The following is a 20900-nucleotide window of genomic DNA, read 5'->3' on the forward strand; positions in this document are numbered from 1 at the left end:
AAAGGTTAGTTCTTTGGGTCTGAGTTCTTCCCACCTTTGAAAGAGTTGGCTTGTCCCGCATGTTGTGCCTCTTTACTCAAACAGCGGCAGCCAGTAACCCATCAAAGGCATTTTCCAAAAGTCTTAGTGAAACAGGACAGAGTGCAAACTAACAACGAAACTGGAAGAAACACAAATCATTTAACGCCCCCCTGCCCCCTTTAAAGTGAAGGGTTAAGCAGCCTTTTCCCGCAGTCCGAGCGTGGGGCCAGAAGCACGGCATGTCTGTGCGGTCATTGCGGAGCTGCTGACTAGCACAGGTTTCTAGAATGTCTCCCTCGGTGGCAGAGCATTTCCCGTACTTGCTTCTAGTATTTTCACTTTGACCAGGGGGATGACAGCTCCAACCCGACGGGAAGGAACTGTCATCCTGCCTCCAAGCCCCTCTCTGCTAGGGTGTGACTAATTTCTTCACCAGATGAAGAGGGATTGAGCTGCAACCTCAGGAGCTCTTCTCAACTCTCATAACTCTTTCACAACGACCTGCATCATCTACTGGCCTCTCGAAGCCCTGGCTCTATCGCTCTCCACAAGCTTTCTCACAGGCAGGGTGACAGCATCTTGGATCATGTCCCCAGAGGCCAAGATAGTGTTCTCCCTGTTGGCCCCCCATGGGGAGGGAAAGGTGGCAGGAAGCATACCTTCCACACGGCCCCGAAGACCCCCACGCACTTTTCTGCCCAGCAATAGACTCTCAACCAACTCCTTGTACTTAGACTTCCCTGTTCTAAAAAGAAAACTTACTTCAAAGTATAAGCACAACTTACAAAGTTCACTGGAGTAGAGACGCAAAGCTTACCTGAAGTGCCTTGGCTACAGAAAGAAGCAGACATTCTCAAGAGGAGAAAACTGTGGTCCCCACATTTTAAAATCGTGTTTTCTGCCCCAAAGGTACAAATAAATTCACAGCTGGTTAAGGTCCCTTTGGTAGAGTTTATCTTATTAGGGCAAGTGAATGAGTCATTTTTTAAAAAAACAAGAGTTTTTAAAACTAGAGTCAATTTTTTGAAAACACTTAAGTTCACTTGAAGAAAAACAAACATCCTGTGGAATAAATTGCTATTATTTACTTATCTGATAAGTGTATCTCTTTTACTGTCCTCCTCACCTTATCACGGGCAAGACCTACCTGGGTGTCTACAAAGTGCAGACTGGTCACCTCATTACTTCCCATTTGTACCAGTGCTTTTATATTATTTAAACTCTATTCTGGCATATTTCCACCACGAAATTCCTCCTGAGTTCTAAACACTTATTTTCTAAGTAACATTTATTCAAGATTGAATTTGTACACTTTACAAGTTTAGATTGATGTTTAAAAGCATTGTGGTTTGGGGCCAGTGGAGGAATGTAAACTGCAAAAAGGACTGTGTACCTTTCTGTTTTATCTGCTCTTATCCAAAGATCCTCACATGTTGAATTGCTCTAATATTAAGGACGGACACTGCTTAGGTTAGAAAGCAAGATTCTGACAGTGTTTTAGACTTGCAAGAATCTAGTTGTCACCATCTCTTTTGACAGGGGAGGCTGTGATTTAATTATCAAGCATTCTTCACAGAGATGAATAACAGTTATTTACTGTGTATTTGATAAGTCAATGATATCAGCATATTTACCTACTCGGAAAATGCTGATAAAAGTGGCTTCAAGATAGTAAATAAATATTATTGCCTTCAAAATAGACTGGTGAGACTTAAATTCAGGCCCTGTTTTTCACTGGGGGCAGAAAGGAAGAGCAATGGGGCTGTTTTTATCCCACCTGGACCAAAATCGGGGGTGTGCGAGCTGTTTTCTGTACATCATGGCTCACGGCATGTGCTGAGAAGTCTCAGCTCCCAGGCATGGTCCATTTCCCAATCTCAGTTAGAAAAGGTGACATGTCTGTCCGTCTTCATTCCAGTTAGAACTGGAGGCAGTTTCTTCATACACTGGGAGGATTGTGTAACGTTTCACCAGGAAGAAGCAAGTAAACCCACAGCTATGCTCAGCTGGAACCCAAAACTCAGGAACACACACACCTTGGTACACAAGAGGCATTTGCATTCTCACTGGGAATTTAACAGACAGAAAATCTTGTTGTCCCTTTTTTTCCGAATATAGATTGTATGGCAAGCAGCCTAAAAGAGATACCTAAGTGTATGACTCTAAAGAGAGACTCATATGATTTAATCACCTTCAGGGCAAGATGAATAGGTGTTTGTTTTTTTTTTAAGTTATCCCTCCAGTCAATATGCCTGAACTAAGGTGGATTTCTAAGCGCCCCCACTCTGCTGCTATCTGATAGCAACGCCTGGTTTTCACATGAAAATAGAAGGCAGTACCTTTTCTCCATAGCCTCTGTCTTTGGTCATCATTTCTCTGAGGGTCTGAAGGACCTTAATGCAGAGTTTCTCCTCATTCTCCTCCAGCAGCTGTTTAGTGTGTTTGATTAACCTGAATGGAGGGGGAAACCACGGATTACATCCCTGAAACAACCTTTACATTAAAAAAAAAAAAAAAGAAACTTATTGTAACTAGTCTGTTAGTGAACTAATGTTTACCGAAGGCTCCCAGGCTTAAACAGACTTCCGGGCAGTCCCTTCACTAACAGCCGGTCGGTGTCTCAATAGCGACACCTGCTGGTCAGCAGCAGCAAACAGGTCCGAAGGGAGACAGAGGCCCACTCAAAACTGCTGTTTATGGAGTGCAGTTATTTACCCACTGAGGATTGTCAGTAATGTGGCCAAAATATGTCAGCAGTGTTAAAAAAAAAAAAAAAAGAACCTCAAGAGTATGATGGTTGGGATAAACACATCCCAACCATCGCTTTGTTTATCCAGTCTTATCCTTTGACGGGCCCAGAAAATAAAGCAGCAGCAGAATTCATGCTCAAGCTAAGCAACCAACCAACCTTAGGGTGAAAATCAGACAGCAATCTCGGGTCATGGGACCAGTTGCTTCTTCTAGATGACGCCCCACAGCATAAAACGAGAAGCTACAAAGCTGCTGGGAAAAGACTGTGAGGCCCTGGGAGGTTTGAGCTTTCTGAGCATTCCAGGGCCGTGGCTTTTGGAGTCTGTATGTCAGTCCATGGTGGGCATCCTGCCTGCATGTGGTGAGTGGAAGATGAATGACCAGGCGTGTGGTTCTCAAAGGAGAAGTTGACACCCAACAACAGTGTTGCTAAGTAGGACTGCACCTACACACTTCCTTTAGAACAGTCAGAACAGACCCCCCGCGCTAGACCTTGCTGCTTTCATCAAACACCAGGCCAGCCCCGCCTTCCCCGGGAGCCAGCGCTGCGTCTGGTCATTGGGGTTCTGCCCCAGCGAGCACCGTGGCGGGAGGGGCTGCTTACTTGCAGATGAAGCCCCCGCTTTCACACTTCCTCCTGGCATCCGTGTTCTCCGGGAACAGCAGCTCGGGCCGGTGGAGGACATCCACCAGCACAGATAACTCGGCCTGCACCAGGGGCCGGAGACGGTCCTCCAGGGCCGAGACGATGTCCTGGAACGGAAGCACAGCCCAGGTGAGCAGCTTGGGCCGAGGCGACCGCGGAGGGTGGGAACATTCATTTCTGACCTGAGGCATGACCACAGACTAGGCTGGGTTACAGTAACCTCAGCACCGTCTGGTATGTGCCTCAAGTTACTAGACATTGCCCAACGGTTACCTGAAGCATTAGACCCTGATGCGGAAAACAGAGAAATAACAAAGATGTAACATCCTTCCCACCCGCTCTGTGAGATGGTCCTTATGCTACCCAAGGCATCATTCCGTATGTTTAAAAATAGGATGCAAAAAGTACATTCGACAACATGGAAAGGTGTCTACATTACAAGTGTAAAAAAAATGGCCAAACAATAGTATGGACTCTATGATCCACTTTTTTATCAGCAACATTAATGTCTAAAGGATATGCAGCCAACATTAAAACATCATTAGTGGTTTTCTCTGAGAGGTGGGATTACAGGTGATTCCAGTTTTCTTCTATTTAGTGGTACTTGTGAGTATTGTCAAATTATTTCCAATGAGCATGAATTATTCATATAATAAAATATCATATAAAAATGAGAACACAAAGGAATGAACATGCTGTATCAACATGCTAAATACATGTACCCTGATAGCATGATGGTCTTCAAATGCAAAACACATAGCTGTAGGAAAGGAAAACAGAGAGAAGTTGAAAGAGCAGCAAAACCAACACAACAAACACCATATAAAGGCAAATGGCAGGAAACAGATGAGAGATCATCTCCAAAAGATGCTCAAGTCTGCCGTCTGGCTGGCTAACTGAGAACCAAGCTACCGGCAAGCTGGCTAAGAAGGGCAGAACACGACACGCTGGGGAAGATCAGGTAATTCACCAGGAAGCTTTGCATGGACAAAGCCCACTGTAATTGCACTCATCTCAATTAGGGACCCAAATTTCATAGGCCTCAAATTCACAAAGAATTGAGTGATCTTTTATCTAGGAACCAAAGCTTATGAATACAATTCTACTTCATCTTACATTTAACAAAATTTGTCATCACTCAGTCTTATTTAGGATGCATTCAAAGAATGCATGACTAAATCAAACTGCTTTGGGCGGGGGGCGGCGATATTCCCAACAATATTATGAGTACCCTGCAACATCCCTGAGTTTGGATTGACTTTCACACCACAGTCAGAAAGAGGGTTGCTTTGGCAAAATTCTTTGAGAATTTTGTCAGTTTCCCTAACAGTTCTCTCTGGGAAAGCACCCAATTTCCTCTTCTTCAACAGTGACTGGCCCTCACTCTGGCAATTCGTTATCTGTCTCCAGCTTTTGTACAAGACTGAAACAGTTCTTCAGCATCGTGTTCACGAAATCTTGCATCTTTTGCCAGGTTGGAACTTCACATTGCAATTGATTTGCATTGTATTGTCAAATGTAGAACATTCGGCAATCGGGGAGAGACCAACAGACAAGGATGGCGAAGCAATGGGCAGGGGGAGATGCCAGTGTTAAGTGAGGGGGATGTCTGAATGGGGGTTAATTATATAAGCACTTCATTTGCAAGTTAATGTTCTCACATTATGACAACTTTTGCCGTTCTGAGCAATCTCGTAACTGCAGCGACTCAGACAGACAATAACTCATTAGATAAATGAGGATCGCTTTGGCTACTGGCCAAGTCTTTAAAACAAGCACTGCCTAAACGTATGTATTTTATTCTGTTACCCAAGAATATGCATAATGATCTAAGGGAGCACTGGTGTGTTTCTAAGCCACAGATAATTCAGTTTGAGCAGGAGAAAATGCTGTGTGTTCATCCAGTTACGAGTCTACAACGACCTTCCTCCTTCTAAACCATAGTGGAGATCAGGAAACACCTCATGGGGAATCAGGCTACCTTTGTTTAAGAAGTAGCGCTGTCATGACAGGTTCAAATTCCTTCCTTAACCGGCAAGAGCCCCGCCCATCCACCCAGCTCTGTGGGCTCCAGCCAAGCTAACCTTCCTGAGGTCTCTGCGCCGTATTCTCCCCTGTGCAATGGCCTCCTCACAAGCTCTTCCCTTCCCTTCCATTCTTTAAGTCAGTCCCCCCATCCCCTGGTCTTGGTTCCAATGTTCCTTCCCCAGCAGTGCCTTTGCTGACCACCACCCCCAGCTCCAGGCAAGGTGGGCTTTCTCATCAGTATTTTTCACAGCACTGCTCACTCCTCCGCAGTGTCTGTCTCTCTTACCATTTTACTTTTATCTGTGTGATCTGCTCATTGTTTCTCTCCCTTCCAACACTGGAGACTCTATGAAGGTCAGGATTATTTCTGGCTTTGGCTGCTGTATCCCCTGTGCCTAGGGTGGGGCTGATGAACGCATCAATGAACTCTTTTTTCTTTAGGTGACTTGTGTCACCCTTAGAGATCCATTTACTTCCCTTGTTACTGATAATTACTATGGTCATAAGGATAATGACCATAATAATATTGACAAGAAGAGCAGGTCACCGATCAAGCGACCTGGCTCACTACCAGCCAGGTTCTGCTCTTTGCGCTGTAAGCGCATTGCATTTTCCACTGCCGTACACACACTGCAGTATAAGCGATTTTGCAAGCTCTTCTTCTTCAAACGGTGGTCTATGTCCTCCCCCCTCGAACCTAAGTAGACATACATCGCTATCTTGACCCAAAGAATATGATAGAAAGGATGCCATGTGATTTCTGAAGCCACGTCACTAGAGCAATATAGCTTTTACTTATCTCTCCAGACTTATCTTGGGACCTGGCTGCCATGCTGTGAGGAAGTCCATCCTCTATGGGGAGGCTCCGTGCAGATATTTCAGGCAAGAGCTGAGGTCCCAGCTAACAATCAGTATCAACTGCCAAACGTGTGAATGAGTGCGATTTCAAGGTGAGTCCAAACACCACCACCATCGGACTGCAACTGCATGAATGAACTTGAGCAAGAAACACCTTGCTGAGCCCAGTAACCTCCAGAAGAGTCAAAGAATAAAAGAATCGCTGCTGGCATTTCTGAGGCAGGCACAAGCGCCTGGGACGCCTTAAGTCTCTTAATCTTCGTATCAACCCTATGACGTAGGTGTTACTATTAAATGCTTTTACAAGTTAGGAAGTTGGAGAAATTAAGTAACTTCCCTAAGGTTATGCACTTCTAAGCAGCAGAGCCATAATCGGGCACTGGCTTGAGATCACACTCTGCACCACGGCCCCAAGCTCATCTGAAGGATCTGCGACTCTCTAACCATGGTCCATGTGTCATCTGTGAGGAAATCACCTGAGGTGCTTGTTCAAAGGAAGATGTTAATATTGTGGAGTATGTTTAAACGTTTCACATCATCTAATCCTCACTACTCTCCCTCTTAACAAAAGAAGAGTACGTCTCTTTGTAGGCACTAAGTAAACAGACTAGAATCTAGCTAGAATTTAGTAACACTTTTGTTTTCATTTGGCTCATTTGATAGACAACTCCTCTCTCAGTTATGATTACACTTGTTTACCTACTGATTCAAGAGGCCAAAATCCCAAGATGATGGGGAAAAAATAGGAGAGGTTACACTCTTATTCTAAGCATCCTCTTCTAACACTGATTTATTCCTTCCTAGTAAGTGACAAGGGACTTCTTGAAAAAGAGATTTGCAAATCCATGAACAATCTCTGAAGATTATGACTTTGTCGGGAGTTTTTTTGGGTCCCGAGGAGCTTTGCTTTCCTGGCCCAACACACATATCTGCATTTGACTACCTACTCATCACAGTGATATCCCCCTGGGGCCAATCCTGGATTTTCCCTGGCTCAAGAAAGCCCTTCAATGTGGGGAGCCACCTCGGGCCGGGTTACGGGTTGCTTCCATCAGCGCTGGGCATTACCTGCAGTCTCTCAATGATGTTCCGGTAGTCCCTGGAAGCGGCTAGGACAGAGTCTCTGCGGGCGGCGTTGCGGGCCGTCAGCCGCCAGTTCATGGCAGTTTTCTGCACGAGGTTGTGGGACTTGAGGAAGAGGTTGTTGACCTGACTGTCCAAGTCCACGGGAATGGCAATGGCCCGGCTCTTGGCTGCATAGGAGAGATGGGGCTCATGAGCCCACAGCTCTGATGAGAGACCCCCCCGAAACACAAACTACCCCCATCATCCCACAGGCAGGCGTGTCCATGCCTACAACATTAGCGTGGATAGGATACGCAGCTCAGCTGAACCTCACTCTCTGTTAGGTTGGGTTTTCCAATGTGAATTCTGAGGCCAGCAGCTGTGAGAAAAGTTACATGCTCCGAGGTCATACAGTTCAGGCAGGTCCAAAGGGCTTCTTCAATGAATGGCTTCTTAGGGGCTCAGATATATCCATACATTTAAGAATTACCGAGACAGGGAACTCATCTAACCAGTAAACTGCTTTTTGAAAAATTCTCTGGTTTTGTATTCTTTCAACCATCTAAAAAATGCTGTTTTAAGCCAGACATAGTACAAAAGACAACATCTACTATGACATAAGCTATTCTGTCCAGATAAGCTGTTGTCTCCCTTTTAACCTCCTTCAAAAAAAGGGCAACTCTGGTCTCATCATGAGAAAACCAGTTAAATCCACAAAGGGGGACCATTCTACAGATACTTGACTAGGACACCGGAGGATGGTCAAGGCCACAGAAAATAAGGAAGGCCTGGACCCACTCCAGTACTCTCGCCTGGAGAATCCCGCGGACAGGGGAGCCTGGCTACAGCCCAGGGGTCACAGAGTCAGACACGACCGAGCATGCAGACACGAGAAACTGTCACAGACCAGAGACAACTAAACGTAATGTGGTGACCTGCATGGCGCTGTGAACAGAAAAAGGGCATCAGTGGGACCAGGGCTGAAAACCAAGTCTGGAAGTTTAGTTCACAGCAATAGGCCCACCTCAATTTCTTAGTCTTGACGAACATAGCTGGTAATGTAAGATGCAGACATCAGGGGAAACTGGCTGAAGGCTATATGGGAACTCTGTGTTATCCTGGCAATGTTCTTAAAAGTCTAAATTTATTGCTAAATAAAAAGTTAATTTAAAAATTAAGTTAGATAACCAAATGAACAATCCTGCTTTCTATCTGGGAGATCCAACAACATTCAAAAAAAAAAAAGTAAGACAACTCTTGCCTGTCTTCAAAGCTCCATGCCAGCAGAAGCACAAAAGTGCTGGGGTTCATGGGCTGTGCAGTCTTCATGGTCCACTGTCTAACAAACACCAACGCTCCTTGCCTTTTCTCATCACTGCCAAGGCTGTTAAAACATTTCCTCTCTCTGATGATCACTGAGCTAGCCAACTCAGCAACTTGCCCCTTTTTTAACCAACAACCTCAAGAGGCACCATCACATAAGGGCAGAATTCAGGGTGATAAGAGCCCTATTTTGTCATATCATGAACCTATAATAACATATACCCTTTCAAAAGCTTAATCTCTTATTGTGAAATTGTGCCACGTAAATAAGAAGAAGACACGAGAGCTTGCCATATGCATATAAAGGGAATTAGGCAGGGAAGACTGCGATCGGGCAACCAGCCCAATGGAACACGACTGCTCAACAGCGCTAAGAGCCCTACTCATCTCTGGTGTCTCCAGGGAGCTAAAAAGCTGCTAGAGGCGGATAACCCTTCTCAATTTAGGAAGGAAGGCTTTCCCTTTTCATAGTATTTATGGGAAGGGGGTGGAACAGGGCAACAGAATAGAGACCGACAAAATCAGGGTGAAGTAATGGTCATAACTTCCTTTCAAAGCTGCCGACAAGGGGCAATGGGGAGCAGGAGGGGAGAGGGCAGGGGATGGAGAAGTTTTATCACCGAGAGGCAGGAGGAAGCAGATCGCCATCTCTGACAAAGGATGTTCCCCGGGGGTGGGCATGCGCTTTGCACGAAAAGAAAGTTCCCATATGGTCAACTATGTTTACCAGATTCAACAGATGGCTTTCTTGAACAAGGGGCTTCTCAGGCCCCTGAATGCACTTGAGCACACTGGAACTCGCCAAGACCTGCCTAACATTTAACCATGCAATCTGGCTTTTCAAAGCCTACGTTTCTTTGGGACTTGCTGGCTCTGAACTTTGGGAGGTGCTGGCTTGGAGAGATGAAAGCGAGGTTTAAGAATCAAGAAGATTGGGGTTCCAGCCCTGAGTCTGCGGCCTCTGGTGTGAGGGAGCTCCGCAGAGCTGCGGAGCTGGTGCTCTGTCCAGGGTGGCCTTGATCGCTGCTGGGTGGCCTGTTTCCACCATGTGAAATCCAGACCGAGGTGGAGTCTTACCTACATCAGAGAGCACCCGGATGCAGCTCTCCACCGAGGCCTTCTGGCTTGGCACGAGCCAGTTGCAGTGGTAAACCCGGAACACGCCTTGCAGCAGCTGCACAAAGACGGGCTGGCGAGTCTGCAAGAAAGAGGACAAGGAGGAGGCCGCGTGAAGACATCTACTTGTAAGTGACCGAGACACTGGTCAGAAGCAGACACTGCCCTGAACCACAGGTTCACAGATCCTTAGGCAAGAGTGGGAGGGGGTGGCTGGTGATGAACAAGGTTCCAGAAGTGGCCGAGCCAACGGAGACCAAGTCAGAAGCATTTTACGGCAATGCACAAACTTGATGCTAAGTCTGACCACTGGACGGAGCGGTGGAATCACAGCCTCAGCGCTGGTATTCTGACTGTGTGATTGTAGGCAAGCCACTTTACTTCTCTGTCCTTTAACTTCTTGCAAGATATAAAATACAAAGATTAAGGCTGACAAACTCCCAGAGTTCTTTTCAGATGTTATGTGAGTAGAACCCATATTTTTTAATCAGCCTTGATAAACTGGTAAGTGGATCTCACCTAGAATACTCCTTGTCTATTTCACGCAGTGTCTCCAATGGTAAAAGGAGAATACGGTTCTCATGGTGACTATGCAAAAGTGTTCATCTGCCACAGGTGAGTGCTTGCAAGTGAACTGCAGAGGAAGATCTATGATAGTATACATTTGTACTCATTGTAAAAGAAGTCAAACGGCTTCAGCAATCTGACACTGACTTCCTGAAGGCATGTACAAACTGTAATTTTGGCCTTCATCTGAAGTTATCTGCATCAGGGTAGCTTTAGACCTGCATGGTAAAGGTCACCGTGGACGGTACACTACTCCACTGGTCTGCAGTTTTTAGGAGGATGTACTTGCATATCCCCTCTGAAACATAGGAGGACTTAATATAGCAAAGAAAAAAAGTACTGAAAATATACTACAGAAGTTTCTCAGATGAAAGGATAACAAATGTAAAGTGCTAGGGGCAAAGGAAGATTACTGTAAGAAATTAAAATGGGTTATGAGATCATGTATATGTAGAATCTAAAAAAAAGATACAACTGAATTTATTTATAAAACATAAGTAGATTCACAGACATAGAAAACGCACTTGCAGTTACCAAAGGGGAGAGGGATAAATTAGGAGTTTGGTATTAAAATATGCATGCTACTATATATAAAATAGATAACCAGCAAGGACTTAGTGTAGAGCCCAGGGAAATATACTCAATATCTCATATAACCTACAATGGAAAAGAACCTGGAAAAGAATAGACAGTGTATATGGATAACTGAATCACTTTGCTGTCCATCTGAAACAAATGATCAAATATACTCCAATATAAAATAAAAGTGAAATAAAAAAAAAAAAAAAACAGAAGCGGCAAACAAATGCCTCCTCTGCTGAGGGGATAGCACAGTATTCCTGAGGGGATGTCAGGTCTTGGTGACCCCGGCTGGTGGCACATCCTTGGAGCCTGGGCAGCCTTGGGTCTCAAGGCTGGACTATCCTGGGGCTGAGGAAGCTGGGAGGAAGTGGCGGCAAGTGAACCCACCCCTCAAGACCAGTAGTGGTGCCCGGCTCCCCCCATCTCCAGGTCCAGGTAGGCCCACCTATAGCCAAACAAAGCCCAGTGTACCCAAAGGAAGTCAGAGCCCTTGGACTGGATGAGTCCGGAACAGTCCCCCAGTCTCCAGGGCGGGTTGCCACCTCCAGACTCCCATCCTTAGAGTCACCCTACCCACGGAAGACAGAACCCTCAGGAGAGCGGTGTCGCAAGAGCTGGGATTTGTCTGGGAGGCGAAACATACAGGGAAAGAAGTAAGGAGACACAGGCTCCTGTGTCTAATTTACAAGCCACAAACCTGACTTGCTAAAGCTCTGCTTGCCCAAGGAAGCCCAGTTGGGCATGAGGAAATGCTGCCGCCTTGTGGCCATTTCTCATAACAACAACTTTTAAACGTGTGCTGATGGGCACGAATAGACACAAGGCCTGTTGGGCACGAAGAAATGCTGCCGCCTTGTGGCCATTTCTCGTAACAACTTTAAAAGCAGTGCGGATGAGCATTGACTTATTCAAGCCCTGCGGAGCTATAAATGACATCTGACCTCAAGAAATACCTTGGTGTAGGTCATCGAAAAATAATGAAATAAACGAGATTTTCCAGAACCTTATTTCAAGAGGTAAATCTTACACTGTTTAAAGAAAAGTAAAAACACATGAAAAGATGCTCAACTTCGCTAATTATTAAGAGAAATGCAAATCAAATCACAGTGAGGTACCACCCCATACCACTCAGAATGGTCATCCTCAAAAAGTCTTCAGAGAATAAATGCTGGACAAGGCATGGAGAAAATGATGCCCTCCTATGCTGTTCGACAGAACAGAAATTGATATAGCTACCACAAAGAACAACATGGAGAATCCTAAAAAAACAGAGCTACCAAATGATCCAGCAATCCCACTATTAGGCATGTTTCCAAAGAAAACCTTAACTCAAAAAGACACAAGCACCCCAACTTTCACTACAATCCTATTTACAATAGTCAGGACAAGGACGCCACCAAAATATCCAGGGACAGGTGAATAGACATAGGAGGTGTGTCCATATGGACAATGGAATATGACTCAGGCATTAAAAAACACACACACACACACAATGAAATAATGCCATCTGCAGCAACATGGATGATCCCAGAGATGATAATACTAAGAGAGAAAGACAAATATCATAAAATATCTCTTAAAGACAGAATCTAAAAATTGACTCATATGAACCACTTGACAAAACAAACAGATTCGAAGACTTTTAAAAAATCTGATGGTTACCAGAGATAAAGGGAGGAGGTGAGGGACAAATCAGAAGGTTGGCATGTTAATATGCCATGCCAGATACACAGTAATATAAACACACTTTAATAAAATAGACATCAACAAGGACCTATCACAGAGAACTCTACTCCACTTAGCACTCTAACATAATAAGAGTCTAAAAAGCAGGTATGTGGATGTATACAAGTGAATCAAATTCAACAAACACAAATGCAACAATGTATATACACTATCCTCGAGGGGATCTTCCCAGCCCAGGGACTGAAACCCATCTACGGGATCCTCCCAGCCCAGGGACTGAACCCATCTCTCATGTCTCCAGTATTTGCAGGTTCTTTACCACTAGAGCCACCTGGGAAGCCTATAAAAACTACACAGCAAAAAAAATTGAAAGAAAGAAACAAACGAAAAAGAAAGGCAGGCCTATCCCATCCCTAGAAAGAAAGAAATGGTGGAGCATCCCTGGAGCCTGGGCAGGCCAGGGTCACAAGGCTGGACTGTGCTGGGGTTGAGGGTGATAGGGAGGATGTACCAGCCAAGAGACTCCCTTGGACCTGTAGTGCCTGGGCCCCCAGGATGGAACCACCATCCCCAGATCCAGGCTGGCCCTCTTAGACCTAAGTCAAACCCAGTGCCTGCAAAGGACGGTGGACCTGCTGGGAAGGAAGACCTCTGCAAACTCACCTGGTCTCCAGGATCCTGGTGGTGGGGTTCCTGCTTCCAGCCTTCTTCCTTTGGGCCGCCCCACCTACCTGCAATCTATCTACAGCACCCTCAGCATGGCACTTCTGCAGGGCTTGGGATTTGTTTGGGAGTGGTGGGCAAGGGTAAATGGGGAAAGGTAATGAGATACAAGCCTTTGGGTGTCTGTTCGGGCAATTTCCACTCTAATTTACAACCCAGAAACATGACTTTCTCTAAGGCTTTGGTTATCCAAGTTACATCAGTGGGGAATGAAGAAGTGCTGCCGCCTTGTGGACGCTTCCCCCAACTACAACTTGAAAACCCTTCAATTTGGGCACTTTTAAGAACCCTGCCCTCAAGAAATGCTCTGTGGGAAGTGACTGAAGATGAATTCAAAACAGGGCTGACTCTCAGGAGCCAATTTCAAGCGCTAAATTATCCTCAAATTCGTTAAAAAGAAAACTCCCATGAAAACACGCTCAGCATCCCTAATGATTCAGTTCAGTTCAGTCACTCAGTCGTATCTGACTCTTTGTGACCCCATGAATCGCAGCACTCCAGGCCTCCTTGTCCATCACCATCTCCTGGAGTTCACTCAGACTCACGTCCATCAAGTCGGTGATGCCATCCAGCCATCCCATCCTCGGTCGTCCCCTTCTCCTTCTGCCCCCAATCCCTCCCAGCATCAGAGTCTTTTCCAATGAGTCAACTCTTCGCATGAGGTGGCCAAAGTACTGGAGTTTCAGCTTTAGCATCATTCCTTCCAAAGATCACCCAGGGCTGATCTCCTTTAGAATGGACTGGTTGGATCTCCTTGCAGTCCAAGGGACTCCCACAAGTCTTCTCCAACACCACAGTTCAAAAGCATCAATTCTTTGGCACTCAGCTTTTTTCACAGTCCAATTCTCACATCCATACATGACTACTGGAAAAACCATAGTCTTGACTAGATGGACCTTTGTTGGCAAAGTAATGTCTCTGCTTTTCAATATGCTATCTAGGTTGGTCATAACTTTTCTTCCAAGGAGTAAGCGTCTTTTAATTTCATGGCTGCAGTCACCATCTGCAGTGATTTTGGAGCCCCCCAAAATAGTCTGTCACTGTTTCCACTGTTTCCCCATCTATTTCCCATGAAGCAATGGGACCAGATGCCCTAATGATTAGAGAAATGCAAATCAAAACGATGAGGGGGTTATTCCCAAGCAACAGTCATTAAAAAGTCTACAGAGAACAAATGCTAGAGAGGGCCCAAAGAAAAGGGAACTTACAACGCTGTTGGTGGAAATATATACTGGAAACAGTCACTACGGGGAACAGTATAGAAATCCCATCCAAAAAAAAAAACCATAGGGCTCCCATGAGATTCCAAGATTTCACTCCTGGGTGGGTGTGTCTTCAGAGAAAACCATCCTTCCAAAAGACACAGGCACCCCAACGATGTTGGTGGCACTATTTACAACAGCCAAGGCATGGAACACTGAAATGACCATCCACAGATGAACGGGTGAGGACACGCTACATATACCCAATGGATTAAGACTCAGCCAGAAATCAGGAGGAAACCACGCCATCTGCAGGAACAAGAATGGACTGCGAGACGATCACACCAGGTCCAATAAGTCAGACAGAGCAAGACAAACATCAGATGTCACTTACACATCACATTTAAAAACCGATCACAGTGAACCAACGTTCAAATCGAAACGAGACTCACAGACAGGAAACTTAGAGTTAATGAGGGGCAAGCTGGGCAAGGGGTAAGGAGAAATTAGGAGGTTGGGATTAACATAAACACAGTGATACTCATAAAATTGATGATCAAGGTGGACCTACTGGAAGCACAGGGAACTCTACTCAACACTCTGTAATAACCTACGTGGGAGAAGAATCCGAAAAAGAAGAGCTGAGAATGTAAGTGAATCAAGTTGCTGCAGAACTCAAACACGCGCAACATGGCGTATCAGCTGTGCTACAATAGAAAAAAAAAAATGAATGAAGTCAGTCCTACTCTGAACCCATCAACCTCAGCGACCCGGGCTGCTGTCACACCCATCGAGCCTGAGCAGGCTTGGGTCCCAAGGCTGGACTGTGCTTGGGCTGAGGGAGCTGGGGAGGATGTACCAGCTGATGAGGCCACCTTCCACCTGTAGTTCTTGGCCCCCCTCTGATGGAACTTGAGATGGGGACTCAACGGCCTAACTTAAAGGAAAAAGAATTCTTCAACTAAACGAATTCAATTGAGCCAACATTTATTGAGCATCTGCTCTGTTCCCATCTGGCACTTGAATAAACACAAGATGAGTCAATCGGCCAGAGCAACTGATTCCTAATTTCCTATTTTAATGGCCAATCTGGGGGCACCAGCTCTCATAACCTCTTGGGCTAATGAACATGGCTGCCCAGCACCTTCTGCCTGAGATTCTCCCCTGTTTAGTTCTCACGGTTCTGTTTTGCTCATGAATTCCATCCTGAGGGCAAGATAATGCCCTAACCTCCCTCTGGCCTGTTGTATAATCTGTCCTTCATTATCTGTGCTCTGCCCAGGTCCTTTCTAGTCCACCTCTTCTTTTTCCTGCCAAGACGTGCACTAGCAAGCATTGATACTTGGACTTCAGAGTTCCCTTCCCCTGAGTCTACACAATTCATTTGCTCACTCATCCAATGAGCACCTCCCAGGGCCAGGCATGGTGTCAGGATAGAACAGCATCTGAGACACGTCTCTGGCCCCCTCACCCCACTCCCTTGTAGCTTGCAGTCTAGCAGGACATAGTACAAGCTGCCAGTTGCTAAGCAACTACTGTGTACCAGGCATTGTGCTAGCTATTCATAAACATTAATTCTCCCAGTCACCCACAGGTCACACTGGGTCATCATCCCAGTCATACTATAACCTTGCTTAACACGTAAGAAAAGGGTTCTGAAACTCTGAAATTTCCCCAAGTTCACAGAACTGGGAAGGACTGGAACCCAACTCTGTCCTGCTTTAAAAGCCTCCAAAGATTAAAAAAAAAAAACAACTTTACTTATTCATGGCTGTGCTGGTTTCCTGTCACTGCCCGAGCTTTCTCTAGTTGCAGCAGGTGGGGCTGCTTTCTAGGTGCGGTGCACAGGCTTCTTATTGTGGTGGCTTCCCTCGTTGCGGAGCGCAGGCTCCAGGGTGTAGGGGCTTCATAGCTGCAGCTCCCAGGCTCAGCAGTTGCGGTGCGTGGCTTAGTTGCTCCGCGGCATGTGGGATCTTCCCAGAGCAGAGATGGAGCTCACGTCTACTGCCCTGGCATGTAGATTCTTTACCACAGTGCCACCCGGGAAGCTCCAAAAGGCTTCAAAGTTCTGTCGTTCCTCCCAGAACCCACATTTCCAGCCACCCCTTGGACATTCCACTGGTGCCTTAAATGCAACAAAACTCCAAGTCCACCATTTTCCTCCCCCAGAAACACAGGCTAAAGAAAGGAAAGGAAGATAGATAGGAAAGCACAGCTTCGAAAACAGTATTGCTTCAAAACAATTATTCTAGAAAGCCAGCTTGGACTACGTATTTTAATTATACTTGGATACCTGGGGCCTCGCTCTTGACATAAAATGTTGAAGTGGATTTCTCTGGCACTCCTGCCTAATAATTGGGTTAAACGTGGTTTCAGAGCAAGAGCAACGGAAGGAGAGAGCAGGAACCAATACCAAACACCCAAAACACAAATTCCTGTTTCAGTTCAGTTCAGTTTCTCAGTCGTGTCCGACTCTCTGCGACCCCATGAATCGCAGCACGCCAGGCCTCCTTGTCCATCACCATCTCCCGGAGTTCACTCAAATTCATGTGCATCTAGTCGGTGATGCCATCCAGCCATCTCATCCTCTGTCGTCCCCTTCTCCTCCTGCCCCCAATCCCTCCCAGCATTAGGGTCTTTTCCAGTGAGTCAACTCTTCGCATGAGGTGGCCAAAGTATTGGGAGTTTCAATGGTTTCCAATTACTCTGACTAGCTGATATTGACATTTGCTTTTGATCACAGTCTCTAGGAGAATGGGAACGGCCTCATAGCAATGGTCACTTTTAATTACAAGAGAAGCAAGTTCATCCTGATTAACCAAAGCATTTGGCTCTGAGTAGAATGGCCCTTGGTAAGGCGCACATTTTGGCCTCTAACAACTCACGAGCTTGGGATCTAACAAGTTCTTATTCCCCAATGACACAAAAACCATGGACAGACATTCTAAAGGTTATATTCTTACTTTATGATACTTTAGAGATAACCAAAGGCTAGCAGAGAAGCTAAATTAAATAAAAGGTTACCAACAGTTCCTAAGAAAACATCTCTCACTAAAATTCCAGAATTCAAGTTTGAGAGTCACACAGATCTGGGTTGAAATCATGGTTTTGCAATTAGCAGTGGTGACCATGGTTGAGGATGGTAATTTAATCCCCTGAGCCTGAATTTGTTCACCTGCAAAATGGGGATATACCATGAGTACTAAGTTAATATGAACTCCTCTGCATGAGAAAGAGAATAGCAGTATCTAATAAATGTACCAGTGATATCATACTGACCGTGTATCACTCTTCTCTTGGAGAATTTACCTTAATTAAGATTATCTGTCTACAATTCAACGAGCCTGGGCCTGCATCAGCCCCAGGACACCTCCATCTATATGCAAGACAAGGATGGTTACTACTGCTCTTCTGGGCACTGGAGACCAAGTCCCATTTTCATCCTGCAGGCTGTGTCCATGGACCCGCAGTAAGACTCCCACAGCCAGTGACCCAGACCTCAGTTATATAAAGAAGAGTGACTTTTCCAAGAATAATGAAAAGATCTCCCAGGTCCAGGGATTCACATTTTTGAAACTCTTAAGTACACTGACAAACAGGCTGCAGGGCTGCTGCACAACTCCAGGAGGCGCCAGTGGTCAGCACATGCTGGGGCTGGTGGAATGTGGTAGCCGCAGTATCAAGGCTCAAGGACGTCTCATTCCTGCTGGCCATGTAACCCCTTCTGATGAACTGTAGGTACACATTAGGGGTTATAATGGAGATTCCCAGACATGTTTTATTAAGTGTTGGGCTTTCCTAGTGGTCCAGTGGTGAAGAATCTGCCTGCCGATGCAGGGGATATGGGTTCCTTCCCGGGTCTGCAAAGACGCCACAGAGTCACTAAGCCTGTGCACCCAACTACTGAGCCTGTGCTCTCAAGCCCAGGAGCCGCACCCACTGAGCCCACACATGCACCTGCTGAAGCCCCCTCACGATGAGAAGCCTAAGCACAGCAACTAAAGAAAGCCCACGTGTAACAACAAAGACCCAGTGTGGTCAAAAATGAAAAAATACATCATTTTTTAAAAAAGTGTTAACACGCTACCACTCATTTGAAAGCTGCTTGTCTTTCTAAGGTTGGAGGTAAGGAATCAACAAGATTAAGGAGGGAGAAAAAAAGTCATTTTCAGGAAAAAAATCAACAGCCATAGAACCACCTGATACAGAAAACCACTCTCAGGTACTTCATCATCCACGCAATTCCTGTAAAAACCATTCTCCACGAAGAGGAGAGCATCTGTCATCAATGCTTCGCAGAGGGCTGGCTCGTCCACAGCCACTCACTCCAGAATCAGCACCAAGTCCGTCTGCCGAGGATCTCCTGGGAATTACCTGCATCTCTGTTCGTATTTCTTACCTGCAGTGTTGTACTCTGGTCTGAGAAGGGAGAGCTGAAGAACGTGGTGACGATGCTCATGACAATTTCGGTGACATACTTCTCCAGAACTGAGTCTGCGTGTTTCCTGTCGCTCGTGTTGTTACAGGCCTGGAGGACAAGTCAGTGCTTTAGACCTTGTACCAGAACCTGCAAGTTCCTTGTAAAATTAAGAACTCTATGACTATTTCTGCTAAGTACCCTTAACAAAGGAAAGGCAAAAGCCTGCAAGTCAGTATTCCTCCTCTTAAGAGGAGGAGAACCATTAGGGACTTCCCTGGTGGCCCAGGGGTTAAGACTCCATGGTTCCAATGCAGGGAGCATGGGTTTGATCCCTGGTCAAGGAACTAGGATTCCGCATGCCATGTGTGGTGCAACCAAAAAATAAAAATAAATGAATAAATAAAAGAGAACAATGATAAAAAAAAAAAAAACGAATCATGGTAAAAGAGAAACAGATCAGCTTGGATATCATGGTGAAGAATTATAAAACATTCAAGTTGGCATGGGACCTACAAGGCCATCACTTCCTAATTCCTACCAACTTGTGGCCAATCTAAAGCCCCCAAAGGCACTAATAGGCTTAATCCCTACAGTTGCCTCTAGGTACCCTAAAAGGAAACTGCTTAAGTCATTCATCTTCTCTAGGTCATAGGTAACTAATGCATATCATCAAGATACTTAATCAAGTATTACCACTGAGGTCCACTGGGCATGATATTCTCCAAACCTACAACACTCCTTTCCATTCAGTGAAAACTCTACTGAGCCACAGTACTGCTGAAAATAGTGGGCTGTGACTCAATAACTGTATGTGTAAGTTTAGGGGTGAAGGGAGACTTCAGGTTTCACCTGGACTTTAGATAATTTTGCTGCTTAGAATCCAATTACACATTTAGAGGAACAGGTTTAAGAAATTCTTCTTTTTTTTTTTTTTTGACCACAACAGGCAACTTGTGGGATTTCAGTTCCCCAACCAAGGACCGAACTGGGCCCTTGGCAGTGACAGCGAGAGCTCTAACCACTGGACTTCTGAGGAATTCTCCCCAAATATTTAACATCCATTTTATTACCAAACTCATTAGCCCTTTAATTTGAGATATAAAATCATATATATAATTTTTAAAATTACGAAGGGTAAAACCAGCAAATTTTCTAAACTGTCATGTTCTGAGTCCAGTGATGAGCAGTTGGTAGACACATCCAGAAGTGAAGTTAGCAATGAATTTTAAAGCATTTTTAAACAACTTAAGGCAGGGATGAGCCAAGTTAGGGGCTGGTGGCTGTTTTTATAAATGAAGTTTTACTGGAACCCAGCCAAGCCCATCTGTTTACATGCCACTGCGGTCACTCTCATGCTACCAGAGCAGAGTTGAGTAGCTGTGACAGGGACCGCACAGCCCACAAAGCCAACCATGTTTACTATCTGGGTCTTCACATAAAACTTTGTTGAGTCCTGATTTAAACAAGCAAAGCAGGATTTCCATTTCAAGCCAAACCCCCAGATTTATGGGATTAAAAGACTAGGAAGAGCTTGAGATTAAAATTAAAATATATACATATTTAAATTATATATCTATCAACCCTGAATACTCGTTGGAAGGACTGATGCTGAAGCTGAAGCTCCAGTATTTTGGTCACTTGATGCGATCTGCCAACTCACTGGAAAAGTCCCTGATGGTGGGAAAGATCAACGGCAGAAGGAGAAGAGGGTGTCAGAGGATGAGATGCCTGGATGGCATCACTGATGCAATGGATATGAATGTGGGCAAACATCGGGAGATGGTGAGGGACAGGGAGGCCTGGTGTGCTGCAGTCCATGGGGTCACAAACCGTCGGACATGACTGGGCTGCTGAACAACAATATATGTCTGTGATGCCAACACTAGGGTATTATTAAACACAGGCCTTGATC

The 20900-nt window shown here is 45.4% G+C and overlaps 1 protein-coding gene across 4 annotated transcripts in view; it reads right to left on the reverse strand.

Annotated features, from left to right (window-relative positions):
* ITPR1 (inositol 1,4,5-trisphosphate receptor type 1) overlaps positions 1–20900 on the reverse strand; it is a 321362-nt gene that overhangs the window by 128180 nt on the left and 172282 nt on the right. For all 4 annotated transcript variants that reach the window (XM_068981702.1, XM_068981699.1, XM_068981700.1 and 1 more), the window contains 5 exons: positions 18968–19096; positions 9770–9890; positions 7373–7557; positions 3377–3525; positions 2361–2472 (listed from right to left, as the gene is read on the reverse strand). In XM_068981702.1, coding sequence (XP_068837803.1) covers positions 2361–2472; positions 3377–3525; positions 7373–7557; positions 9770–9890; positions 18968–19096 — 696 coding nt within the window. The remainder of the gene's footprint in view (positions 1–2360; positions 2473–3376; positions 3526–7372; positions 7558–9769; positions 9891–18967; positions 19097–20900) is intronic.

The sequence above is a fragment of the Capricornis sumatraensis genome, chromosome 10 (assembly GCF_032405125.1).
Source record: "Capricornis sumatraensis isolate serow.1 chromosome 10, serow.2, whole genome shotgun sequence".
In the NCBI taxonomy this organism is placed as follows: Eukaryota; Metazoa; Chordata; class Mammalia; order Artiodactyla; family Bovidae; genus Capricornis; species Capricornis sumatraensis.